This window comes from Macaca mulatta, chromosome 15, assembly GCF_049350105.2.
Source record: "Macaca mulatta isolate MMU2019108-1 chromosome 15, T2T-MMU8v2.0, whole genome shotgun sequence".
Lineage (NCBI taxonomy): Eukaryota > Metazoa > Chordata > Mammalia > Primates > Cercopithecidae > Macaca > Macaca mulatta.
In genome coordinates, this window is record NC_133420.1 from 24982124 (window position 1) to 24996135 (window position 14012).

Genomic DNA, 14012 nt, shown 5'->3' on the forward strand with positions numbered 1-14012 from the left:
CCGTGCATGTCCACAACGTGCTCCTTCTACAGAATGCCAGGTGTGGCAGAACAGGTGCCATGATAGCAAATAAGGGAAAGAACAAAGAATAAGAAGAACGGACTTCTTCTAAACGCACGTTAGTGTGAACATAGAGTCATTTATTCATCTCAGATGTGCAGAGGGCCCCCTGTGTGCCACACTGAGCTCATTAGGAGGGGCCGGCCCTTCACACTGGAATAGTGTGTGAATTTCTCTATTCCAGTCCCAGCTGAGAAGCCAATTTATTTGAGAACACATGGACTGAAGAGAAAGTGCTCATTCATACAAGGCACGTTCCACGGATGTCACACTCTCCTGGATTGCCCTTGGTCTGTAGGAAATGGTGGAATGCATTCTAACTGCCTAAGAGTGATCATTAGAAAAGCATGATGTGGCAGAAGGGGTCCAAGCTTTGCCTGCTAAGAATTGTATGAATTTGAGAAAGTCACTTCTTCTTTTCTTTCTTCTTCTTTTCTTTTTTTTTGAGGTGGAGTCTTGCTCTGTCGCCCAGGCTGTGGAGCTCAGTGGCACAATCTTGGCTCCCTTCAACCTTCATCTTTTGGGTTCAAGTGATTCTCTTGCCTCAGTCTCCCGAGTAGATGGGATTACAGTTGCGTGCCACCACGCTTGGCTAATTTTGGTATTTTTAGTAGAGACAGGGTTTCACCATGTTGGCCAGCTGATCTCGAACTCCTGACCTCAGGTGATCCACCCCCTTGGCTTCTCAAAGTGCTGGGATTACAGGCGTGAGCCAATGCACCTGGCTGGAAAGTCACTGCTTATCTCTGAGCCCAAAGACAAATTTTCTTGTACGTAAAACAGGATCATAATATCTACATCCTGGGTGGCTGTGGGAATAAAATGAGATCAGGCAAGGATCTGCTACCGGACAAGTGCTCAGAAAATGACAGCCATTATGATTTTTGGGCATAGCAGAGGACAGAGGGTCATGTTCAACAGTTGCCAGCGTGGGTGATGTGGTCTGTCCTCGGTGGGGTCCTGCCCTCAGGAGTCACTAGCTGAGATCCTTCGCTCAGTGACAAGGGCTCAGACTGCCCCTGTACATCGCGATTCTGGAGACTGTAGATGACGGGGTGCAGCATGGGGGTGACTACAGTGTACATGACAGTGGCCACATGGCCCTGCTCTGCCTCATATCGGGATGTGGGCTGGAAGTAGACTGCAATGACTGTCCCATAGAAGAGCCTCACCACAGCCAGGTGGGAGCCACAGGTGGACACAGCCCAGAGCCTCCCAGAGGCCGAGGGCAGCCGCAGCACAGCAGCTGTGATGGCCCCATAGGAGGCGAGGATGAGCAGGAAGGGAGTGATCACCACCGCGGCGCCCTAGGTGAAGATGAGCAGCTGGATGTGGCGGGTGTCAGAGCACGAGAGCCTTAAGAGAGGCTGGTGGTCACAGAAGAAGTGGGGCACTTGGTGGGAAGCACAGAAGGACAAGTGAGCCATGAGCAGGATACACAGGAGGGAATGGACGTGGGACACCAGCCATGCCATCCCCACCAGAGCTGTACACATGGCCCGGGACATCCTCGTGGCATAGTGGAGGGGGTGCTGGATGGCCATGTAGCGGTCATAGGTCATGGCGGCCAGGAGACAGCTATCAGTTACCTCCAGGGCAAAGAAGAAGTACATTTGGGTCAGGCAGCCAGCCAGTGAGATGGAGCGGTCATGGACCAACAAGCTGGCCAACATCTTGGGCACAGTGACGGAGGTGAAGCAGAGGTCAGCGAAAGACAGGTGGGCCAGCAAGAAGTACATGGGTGCGTGAAAGGCTGGACTGGCCCAGATGGCAGCCACAATGAGTCCATTACCCAGGAGGCCGACCACATACAAGAGCAAGAACAGCACAAAGAGAGGCCGCTGCTGTCCAGGACTTGTTGTCAGTCCCAATAAAATGAATGGGGTTCCCTCTGAAGACTCATTGGCAGCCTCCATGGCAGGCTGGTTATTCACCTGGAACCTCAAGGGCTCCTTTCTATTGATGGGTCACCCCCCTGATGTCTAAGGGAAAAGGGGAGGGGATAAATTGTGCAAGGCTTCCTGGCCATGGGAAAAAATCAAGAGTTTAGAGTCAGGTAGCCCTGGTCCTTAGGCACAGGTGTGACTGTGGGCAAGTCATTTCACCTCCCTGAAACTTCTTTCTTTCTGGGCCTTAGACTTTCAATCTGCGAAAGAAGAGAATTGAAGTAGCTCATCTTCAAGGTCACGTCCAACTTTGATAGTTTGTGATTTAAGCAAAAATAGAACAAAAGATATTGCACAAGATTTAGATCAGGGAAGGAGGAAAATATGAAAGAAAAGATGAAACCGAGAGAGGTTCGACACAGAAAGATCTGACCAATGGACATTCATTTTGGAAAAGAAAGAATGAAACCAAACCAAGATGGAGGAGAGAAACATAAGAAAGAAACTCTAGAAAAAAAAAATGTCTGAAGAGCACATATGTTTACATTGAAATGAATACGAACCCACAACACCTAGACACAAATAGTGGAATTTTAGAACACTGGTAATGAAGAGGAGAATCCAGTACTTCCTAAGGGCATGGGGTACAATGAACTGATGATATCCATATAATTAGATTGCCATCGAGTGTTTCAATTCAACAGTAGATTATAGAACACAGTTTAACAATCTTCAAATTCTGAAAAAAATATTTCGAACTTGGAATTCTCCACTAGGTAAAAATACTACTCAAGTGTGAGTAAAGAATACAGATATTTTCGGACTTAAAACACAAAACAAGGCTGGGCGTGGTGGCTCACACCTATAATCCCAGCACTTTGGGAGGCTAAGGCAGGCAGATCACCTGAGGTCAGGAGTTCAAGACCAGCCTGGCCAATGTGGTGAAACCCCGTCTCTACTTAACAACAACAACAACAACAACAACAACAACAAACACACACAAAAATTAGCCAGGTGTGGTGTCACGCACTTGTAATCCCAGCTACTCAGGAGGCTGAGGCAGGAGAATATCTTGAACCTGGGAGGCGGAGGTTACAGTGAACTGAGATTGTGCCACTGCACTCCAGTCTGGGTGACAGAGCGAGACTCCATCACACACACACACACACACACACAAAAAAAAAAAAAAAAGAACAAGAGAATTTGAATGACTCCTCATATCCCTGAAAATGTTCCCCATGAAATCAAACACTTACCAAGCAAGCACCAGGTAGATGCACATCACAGTGTGAGAAACTCGTGTGGACAGATGGACACATCTGCCCAGGCATAGCAACTTGACTCTTAAGGACAGAGGCAACTTGTTTTCAATGTCTCAGTTTTTTCCTGTCTGAACTTCATTGCAGAAATCTTGGGCAATTCTCCAAGAAGGGAATAGAAGTAACTGAGAGGAATTTTAGGGCACAGTTTTGCGGAAGACTATGTTGAAACCACCTTTACAGGGAAATGATCTTTTAGTTTATTTCCACATCTTTCTCTATTAAAAAAACGTCAAATGAAGGACCTCCCTACCCTATTGTATTCCTTTTTTTTTTTTCTCTCCATTGGTTAAGAAGAATCTCTGGTGTTGGCTTCCTCTAAAGCATCTTTTCTTAAGCCCCTAATTCTTTCTCACTTTCCGAGAGAGGAAGAGGATCAGGATGATTGGGGAGGATGGAAGGGGAAGTCTATTTACAAAATTGCTTTTGGGAAATGGACCTGCTCTGACCTGTGTCTAAATTGGTCCCAATAAACGTTCAAATATACAAAGGTGTTTGTAGAAACATTCAAATGTAGTTGCAAACACACATGCAGACACGCAGACATGTGCATCCTCAGGCTGGTCTCTGCAAATACATAGGCACAATCAGTCATATACAGAAATGTGGAGCCAGCACATGCATTCACAGCAAAGTAGGCAAACAACCATTACCTCAGGATTCAAAGGCCAAGATCATTGTACACCTGCACACATGGCCAAATGCAATCACAAAATGGCACTAAGGCCAGAGGGTGACAATCATTCACATACTCCTGTTGATGGAGACATAGCGCCATGCACAGCTGCTGTGACCCATCAAGCACATTCATGTTCTCACTGACTGCCTACTGTGTGTGAGCACTCTACCCTGTGCCCATCCATGCATGACCAGTCACACCGAATCCCCTCATTGATCATACAATCACATCTTTGCACATAGCCTCACAGCTTCACATATACGGCTGCACTCACGTAGGCTCATGGTGGATCACGGCAGAGATGTGCCACGCTAAAGGGGCATATGCACATACACACTGCCTCCTACCCCCTACGATGAAACCATTGTGCAGTGATGGTAATGTACAATCACAGCCTTGCAAACAACACATACTCTCATACTCACACATATGACTTGTGCAGACAGTCACACACAGGAAGACAGATCTGCACACTCTGCAGCCTGGACCCTTGTCCCCAAGTGTACCCTCTGGGTTCTGCACATCACAGGAGGGAAAAGCTGTGGGGCCCAGGAGTGGCTTGACACTGGAGGGTCTGAGGAAGGAATGATTGGCCATGCTTATGGGGTTTAGAGCCCTGGGAGCACCTTAGCTTTTCCCCAGAGGCAACAACCTCTTCTTGTGGCCTTCATCCCTGGGGAACAAGGCAGCCTGACTGTGGGGCTTGTTATCCTTCCTTTCTAGGGATCAGTTTGATGGAGGAGGAGGTGATTGGTGCCACCTCTAACTCAGGGGATGTTCAGGAGCCCTACTGCAAAGCTGCTGCTCCTCAGCCCCTGTCTTGTGAAGATGAGAGAGAAGGGTCAAGTTGACCTCTCAGCCCCAAGTAGAGTGACCTGGGGATCCCAGGTTTACAGCTGTAGCTTCTGGAGCCAACCCTTCTCTCCCCTCACCTGTCACTGTCACCTCTTGGTGACTTCTTGTAGGATGTGTGGAGTGTGGGAGGAATTGTGCCCCTGGTGACTGTGGCAATCACAACTACTATCAACGATCTCAATTTGTAGAGCTGTGTTTGTGAGAGCGATTGTGCCTCTGTGCAACTCAATTTGTCCATGAGCTCGGATGTGTGTCCCAGTGTGCAGCTGCATCTGTGTCTGTGTGGGTGCCAGACCTATGAGAGTGTTTCTTTAACAAGGAATATTTCTTTTTTTAAAAAATTTTACTTTAAGTTCTGGGATACATGTACAGAACGTGCAGGTTTGTTATGTAGGTATATATGTGCCATGGTGGTTTGCTGCACCTATCAACCTGTCATCTACATTAGGTATTTCTCCTAATGTTATCCTTCCCCTACTCCACCACTCCCAACAGGCCCCAGTGTGTGATGTTTCCCTCCCTGTATCCATGTGTTCTCATTGTTCAACTCCCACTTATGAGTGAGAACATGCGGTGTTTAGTTGTCTGTTCCTGTGTTAGTTTGCTGAGAATGATGGCTTCCAACTTCATCCATGTCCCTGCATGGGACATGAACTCATTCTTTTTTTATGGCTGCATAGTATTCCGTGGTGTATATGTGCCACATTTTCCTAATCCAGTCTATCATTGATGGGCATTTGGGTTGGTTCCAAGTCTTTGCTATTGTAAATAGTGCTGCAATAAACATACTTGTGCATGTGTCTGTATAGTAGAATGATTTATAATCCTTTGGGTATATACCCAGTAATGGGATTGCTGGGTCAAATGTATTTCTGGTTAGATCCTTGAGGAATTGCCACACTGACTTCCACAATGGTTGAATTAATTTACATTCCCTCCAACAGTGTAAAAGTGTTCCGATTTCTCCACATCCTCGCCAGCATCTGTTGTTCCCTTTTTTTTCTTTTGAAATGGAGTCTTGCTCTGTCACCCAGGCTGGAATGCAGTGGCACGATCTTGGCTCACTGCAATCTCCACCTCCCGGGCTCAAGCAATTCTCTGCCTCAGCTCCCAAGTAGCTGGGATTACAGGGCCCCACCACCATGTCTGGCTAATTTTTGTATTTTTAGTAGAGATGGGGTTTCATCATCTTGGCCAGGCTGATCTTGAACTCCTGGCCACGTGATCCACCCACCTTGGCCTCCCAAAGTGCAGGGATTACAGGTGTAAGCCACCACGCCCAGGTGTTTCCTGACTTTTTAATGATTGCCATTCTAACTGGTGTGAGATGGTATCTCATTGTGGTTTTGATTTGCATTTCTGTAATGACCAGTGATAATGAGCATTTTTTCATATGTTTGTTGGGTGCATAAATTTCTTCTTTTGAGAAGTGTCTGTTAATATCCGTTGCCCACTTTTTGATGGGGTTGTTTGTTTTTTTCTTGTAAATTTGTTTAAGTTCCTTGTAGATTCTGGATATTAGCCCTTTGTCAAATGGGTAGATTGCAAAAATTTTCTCCCATTCTGTAGGTTGCCTGTTCACTCTGATGATAGTTTCTTTTACTGTGCAGAAGCTCTTTAGTTTGATTAGGTCCCATTTGTCAATTTTGGTTTTTTTTGTTGTTGCTTTTGGTGTTTTAGTCATGAAGTCTTTGCCCATGCCTATGTCCTGAATGGTGTTGCCTAGGTTTTCTTCTAGGGTTTTTATGGTTTTGGGTTTTACATTTAAGTCTTTAATCCACCTTCAGTTAATTTTTGTATAAGGAGTAAGGAAGGGGTCCAGTTTCAGTTTTCTGCCTATGGCTAACCAGTTCTCCCAGCACCATTTATTTAATAGGGAATCCTTTCCCCATTGCTTGTTTTTGTCAGGTTTGTTGAAGATCGGATGGTTGTAAATGTGTGGTGTTATTTCTGAAGTCTCTGTTCTGTTCCATTGGTCTATATATCTGTTTTGGTACTAATACCATGCTGTTTTGGTTACTGTAGCCTTTTAGCATAGTTTGAAGTCAGGTAGTGTGATGTCTCCAGCTTTGTTCTTTTTGCCTAGGATTGTCTTGACTGTATGGGCTCTTTTTTGGTTCCATATAAAATTTATAGTAGTTTTTTCTAATTCTGTGAAGGAAGTTACTGGTAGCTTGATAGGAATAGCATTGAATCTATGAATTACTTTGGGCAGTATGGCCATTTTCACAATATTGATTCTTTCTATCCTTGAGCATGGCATGTTTTTCCATTTGTTTGTGTTCTCTCTTATTTCTGGTGAGGAATATTTCTAATAGGACATTAGGTCTTTATTGAAGGGGTATGTGTTTCTGGGTGTGTACTGCAGTATAAGGGAAGTGAACCTGTATGTACTATTCCAGGGGGGAATAGCTTTACATAACACTGTTGGAATAACCAGAGAGAACGATTCTGAATATATAAATTTCCAACGATTTACTGTTGCCTCTTGAATAAAGTCTAAATTTTCTACCTAATATTGAAGCCATGGAGTGCTCTTCTCATTCCCTAATTTTCAATCTTCAAACTTCCCTCTACTTTCCCAGCATACCCCCTCAAGTCAGTTAAATTGGTCTCCTTAGAGTCTTCCGCTCATGCTGAGCTTATTTCACTTCCACGCCTTTGTATATACTTGCCCCTCATGCCCCTGGTGCAATTGCCTCTTGCCCTCAATTTCTACCCATGTTGCAGGGCCCAACTTATTTTGTGCAATGAGTGCCCCAGTCTTCCCCATCTTCCTGTCCTCACTGCCTGCTTTAGTAAGTGGTGTTGAAGGGAAATGCTTTATCAGAATTGGGCACATTCTTATGGGCATCTCACTTTAGGAGGGGTGATTTATCTCTCTTCCTTCATTCTCCAGGTTGGGCTCTGTTACTGTCTTCCGATCCCTTTCCCCTTCCCTCTTGTTTGTTTTCTTATCTATCAAGTAGGCCCAGTATAATAGCCTGAAACTTGATATTTCTTTTAGCTGATTTCTAGGATTTATATAATTATTATATCTGGCTGCTCCATGGATGCTAAATATGTGGAAGGAGCCATGGCCATCCTGTAGGGCCAAGGTGATGGGAGGGGCCTTATCCCTCTGGAAACTTTTCCACTGATTGTGGCAGCTGCTGTATGTCATGAGAGCCTAAGAACCCACAAAAAAGAGAAAGGATCATAGAGGAGTTCTTTGAGTCTAAATGTTAAATTTGGGGTAAGCCTTACATTCGCAGTCCTCAGGTTGCCAACTCTTTTGACAATGCCTCCAATTTTTGTCATGGCATCTGAGTTGCTATGGTGATAGGAGGCAAGAGGAGTTGGGGAACTGGGAGAGGATGATTGAGTCTTGTGATGAGAGAAGGGGTTTTATTTTATCTAAGTCTTTTCAAAATGTGCTGAATTTGGGAATTTTACCTTTTCTCTCAAGATGCTGCTTCATCAGGAAGTGGGGTGACCAATTATCTTGATTTGCCCAGGACTGAGGGTGTCTTGGGACATGGGACTTGGAGTTTTAAAACTGGGATTGTTTGGCGGGTGCGGTGGCTCATGCCTGTAATCCCAGCACTTTGGGAGGCCAAGGCGGGCGGATCACAAGGTCAGGAGATTGAGACCATCCTGACTAACACTGTGAAACCCTGTCTCTACTAAAAATACAAAAAATTAGCTGGGTGTGGTGGCAGGTGCCTGTAGTCCCAGCTACTCGGGAGGCTGAGGCAGGAGAAAGGCGTGAACCTGGGAGGCAGAACTTGCAGTGAGCCGAGATTGCGCCACTGCACTCCAGCCTGGGCGACAGAGTGAGACTCCATCTCAAAACAACAACAGCAACAACAACAACAAAACAAAAACAAAAACAAAAACAAAACTGGTACTGTTCTGGGAAAACTGGGGTGAGTCAGGAAACCTGTAAAGTTCTGTAAGATTTGAGGAGACGGTCTTGTCCACATTCTTCTCCTTATTAGCCTGGGACCTCCAAGAATGCCATAGTTACCAAGAGGGAGGGTGTTGGTCCTGGCAACAAGGGGCATCTTCTTCCCAGGGAGCCAGGTCGAAGCCTTCAGTTTTCCTGCAGTCTACGTGCCAGGTGGTTGATTTCTCCTTGAAGGGAGAGTGTAGAGGGGCAAGGCCAGCACCTGGCTGGGGCCCAAGGAAGAGACTCCATGGGCAGCCTATTGGGTGAAGCATTGTTTGAGTCCCATACCTTTCCCACCCCTGGTCTCACCTCGGCCATAATCAGGGAAACTGGAGGGAGGATCAGGTAGAAGCTGACACTTAAATCTGACTATGCTCCACCTCTTCTTGGAGGCTCTTTCCTGTAACTCCTAGGGTCCATTCCTGTCTGCTTCTGCAGAGAGAGGCTTCCCAGGGAGAATGCAGTGCCTTGGGACTTGCCTATGTGTAAAAGAGTCATGGAGACAAAAGAAATCTGTCAAAATTGTGAACTCGGGGTGAATAAAAGTCCTAAGAGCTCTGGGTCTTGGAGGTCCTCCATGACTCAAGGCTTGAGGCAGTGTAGTTACTGTTGCCCAAGGGGTCAGGGTTATGGCATTCCCTCTCCATCTCCAACCCTACCTCAGTGCTGGAATCTTAACACCAAACAGTCATGATATTAATCCTACCCAACCACATGCAAATCCAGGCATGCTCATAACTCTTTTTTTTTTTTTTTTTTTTGAGACGGAGTCTTGCTGTGTCACCCAGGCTGGAGTGCAATGGCCAGATCTCGGCTCACTGCAAGCTCCGCCTCCCGGGTTCACGCCATTCTCCTGCCTCAGCCTCCCGAGTAGCTGGGACTACAGGCACCCGCGCCCGGCTAATTTTTTTTTTTTGTATTTTTTATTAGAGACGGGGTTTCACCGTGTTAGCCAGGATGGTCTCGATCTCCTGACCTCGTGATCCGCCCGTCTCGGCCTCCCAAAGTGCTGGGATTACAGGCTTGAGCCACCGCGCCCGGCCTCATGCTCATAACTCTTAAAGAAACTGAAATTCACCAACAACCAACCCCCACCCTTAGGCTTTAAGTAACATTATTTATAACCCCAACTAAATCTTAAAGTGACCACAAGCATGCCAATTTGATACCTAAAAGACTGTTATGCCTAAATTTCATCTGATTCTGATCCCAGCTTACCTGTAATAATAACCAGACTATGACTTAGACTTACCACAAACATTACCCATACACCAACTTAAGTCTAATATGAACTAAACTCTAACTCCAATTTAATTGAGCAATACAAATGAAATCTGAATTCCAGTCTTATTTAATCTCCCATTCTAACACTAACCCTAAAATAATTGTAATATTTCTAACAAGATTTATCCAAATTCTTATTTATTTATTTACATAGTTTGAAGTCAGGTAGCGTGATGTCTCCAGCTTTGTTCTTTTTGCCTAGGATTGTCTTGACTGTACGGGCTCTTTTTTGGGTCTTTTACATGGAGTCTCACTCTGTCAACCTGGCTGGAGTGCACTGGCATGATCTTGGCTCACTGCAACCTCTGCCTCCTGGGTTCAAGTGATTCTCCTGCCTCAGTCTCCCGAGTGACTGGGATTACAGGCATGTACCACCATGCCTGGCTAATTTTCTTGTATTTTTAGTAGAGAAAGGGTTTCACCATGTTGCTCAGTCTGGTCTTGAACTCCTGACCTCAAATGATCTGCCTGCCTCGGCCTCCCAAAATGTTGGGATTACAGGCGTGAGCCACCGCACCCGGCCCAAACTCTTAAATTTATCCCAAATCTATCACTAATAACAACCAGCCCAAATTATAAAGTTTGCATAATTGTAATTCAATCATAAATTTACCTGATCATTTCTTTTTTTTTTTTTATTATTATTACACTTTAAGTTCTAGGGTACATGTGCATAACGTGCAGGTTTGTTACATATGTATACTTGTGCCATGTTGGTGTGCTGCACCCATCAACTCGTCAGCACCCATCAACTTGTCATTTACATCAGGTATAACTCCCAATGCAATCCCTTCCCCCTCCCCCCTCCCCATGATAGGCCCCGGTGTGTGATGTTCCCCTTCCCGAGTCCAAGTGATCTCATTGTTCAGTTCCCACCTATGAGTGAGAACATGCGGTGTTTGGTTTTCTGTTCTTGTGATAGTTTGCTAACAATGATGGTTTCCAGCTGCATCCATGTCCCTACAAAGGACACAAACTCATCCTTTTTTATGGCTGCATAGTATTCCATGGTGTATATGTGACACATTTTCTTAATCCAGTCTGTCACTGATGGACATTTGGGTTGATTCCAAGTCTTTGCTATTGTGAATAGTGCCGCAATAAACATACGTGTGCATGTGTCTTTATAGCAGCATGATTTATTATCCTTTGGGTATATACCCAGTAATGGGATGGCTGGGTCATATGGTACATCTAGTTCTAGATCCTTGAGGAATCGCCATACTGTTTTCCATAATGGTTGAACCAGTTTACAATCCCACCAACAGTGTAAAAGTGTTCCTATTTCTCCACATCCTCTCCAGCACCTGTTGTTTCCTGACTTTTAATGATCGCCATTCTAACTGGTGTGAGATGGTATCTCATTGTGGTTTTGATTTGCATTTCTCTGATGGCCAGTGATGCTGAGCATTTTTTCATGTGTCTGTTGGCTGTATGAATGTCTTCTTTTGAGAAATGTCTGTTCATATCCTTTGCCCACTTTTTGATGGGGTTGTTTGTTTTTTTCTTGTAAATTTGTTTGAGTTCTTTGTAGGTTCTGGATATTAGCCCTTTGTCAGATGAGTAGATTGCAAAAATTTTCTCCCATTCTGTAGGTTGCCTGTTCACTCTGATGGTAGTTTCTTTTGCTGTGCAGAAGCTCTTTAGTTTAATTAGATCCCATTTGTCAATTATGGCTTTTGCTGCCGTTGCTTTTGGTGTTTTAGACATGAAGTCTTTGCCCATGCCTATGTCCTGAATGGTACTACCTAGGTTTTCCTCTAGGGTTTTTATGGTATTAGGTCTAACATTTAAGTCTCTAATCCATGTTGAATTAATTTTCGTATAAGGAGTAAGGAAAGGATCCAGTTTCAGCTTTCTACTTATGGCTAGCCAATTTTCCCAGCACCATTTATTAAATAGGGAATCCTTTCCCCATTTCTTGTTTCCCTCAGGTTTGTCAAAGATCAGATGGCTGTAGATGTGTTGTATTATTTCTGAGGACTCTGTTCTGTTCCATTGGTCTATATCTCTGTTTTGGTACCAGTACCATGCTGTTTTGGTGACTGTAGCCTTGTAGTATAGTTTGAAGTCAGGTAGCGTGATGCCTCCAGCTTTGTTCTTTTGACTTAGGATTGTCTTGGAGATGCGGGCTCTTTTTTGGTTCCATATGAACTTTAAAGCAGCTTTTTCCAATTCTGTGAAGAAACTCATTGGTAGCTTGATGGGGATGGCATTGAATCTATAAATTACCTTGGGCAGTATGGCCATTTTCACGATATTGATTCTTCCTATCCATGAGCATGGTATGTTCTTCCATTTGTTTGTGTCCTCTTTTATTTCACTGAGCAGTGGTTTGTAGTTCTCCTTGAAGAGGTCCTTTACATCCCTTGTAAGTTGGATTCCTAGGTATTTTATTCTCTTTGAAGCAATTGTGAATGGAATTGCGTCTATTTGATTCTTCTCTCTTTTCTTCTTTATTAGTCTTGCTAGCGGTCTGTCAATTTTGTTGATCTTTTCAAAAAACCAACTCCTGGATTCGTTGATTTTTTGGAGGTTTTTTTGTGTCTCTATCTCCTTCAGTTCTGCTCTGATCTTAGTTATTTCTTGCCTTTTGCTAGGTTTTGAATGCGTTTGCTCTTGCTTCTCTAGTTCTTTTAATTGTGATGTTAGAGTGTTAATTTTAGATCTTTCCTGCTTTCTCTTGTGGGCATTTAGTGCTATAAATTTCCCTCTACACACTGCTTTAAATGTGTCCCAGAGATTCTGGTATGTTGTATCTTTGTTCTCATTGGTTTCAAAGAACATCTTTATTTCTGCCTTCATTTCGTTATGTACCCAGTAGTCATTCAGGAGCAGGTTGTTCAGTTTTCATGTAGTTGAGCGATTTTGATTGAGTTTCTTAGTCCTGAGTTCTAGTTTGATTGCACTGTGGTCTGAGAGACAGTTTGTTATAATTTCTGTTCTTGTACATTTGCTGAGGAGTGCTTTACTTCCAATTATGTGGTCAATTTTGGAATAAGTGCGATGTGGTGCTGAGAAGAATGTATGTTCTTTTTTTTTTTTTTTTTTTTTTTTGAGACGGAGTCTCACGCTGTTGCCCAGGCTGGAGTGCAGTGGCACGATCTCGGCTCACTGCAAGCTCCGCCTCCTGGGTTCACGCCATTCTCCTGCCTCAGCCTCCTGAGTAGCTAGGACTACAGGCGCCCGCCACCGCGCCTGGCTAATTTTTTGTATTTTTAGTAGAGACGGGGTTTCACTGTGGTCTCGATCTCCTGACCTTGGGATCCGCCCGCCTCGGCCTCCCAAAGTGCTGGGATTACAGGCTTGAGCCACCGCGCCCGGCCTAGAATGTATGTTCTGTTGATTTGGGGTGGAGAGTTCTATAGATGTCTATTAGGTCTGCTTGCTACAGAGATGAGTTCAATTCCTGGATATCCTTGTTAACTTTCTGTCTCGTTGATCTGTCTAATGTTGACAGTGGAGTGTTGAAGTCTCCCATTATTATTGTATGGGAGTCTAAGTCTCTTTGTAAGTCTCTAAGGACTTGCTTTGTGAATCTGGGTGCTCCTGTATTGGGTGCATATATATTTAGGATAGTTAGCTCTTCCTGTCGAATTAATCCTTTTACCATTATGTAATGGCCTTCTTTGTCTCTTTTGGTCTTTGATGGTTTAAAGTCTGTTTTATCAGAGACTAGTATTGCAACCCCCGCTTTTTTTTGTTCTCCATTTGCTTGGTAAATCTTCCTCCATCCCTTTATTTTGAGCCTATGTATGTCTCTGCGTGTGAGATGGGTCTCCTGAATACAGCAGACTGATGGGTCTTGACTCTTTATCCAGTTTGCCAGTCTGTGTCTTTTAATTGGAGCATTTAGTCCATTTACATTTAAGGTTAAGATTGTTATGTGTGAACTTGATCCTGCCATTATGATATTAACTGTTTATTTTGCTCGTTAGTTGATGCAGTTTCTTCCTAGCCTAAATGGTCTTTACATTTTGGCATGTTTTTGCAATGGC

General features: G+C 44.4%; 1 protein-coding gene across 1 annotated transcript; it reads right to left on the reverse strand.

Annotated features, from left to right (window-relative positions):
- Positions 1-300: 300 nt before the first annotated feature.
- OR1K1 (olfactory receptor family 1 subfamily K member 1) lies at positions 301-1976 on the reverse strand. Its single transcript, XM_015116895.3, is given in 2 exon segments — positions 301-1076; positions 1079-1976. Coding segments are annotated over 2 exon segments (948 nt in total). The 3' UTR covers positions 301-1026.
- Positions 1977-14012: the final 12036 nt, after the last annotated feature.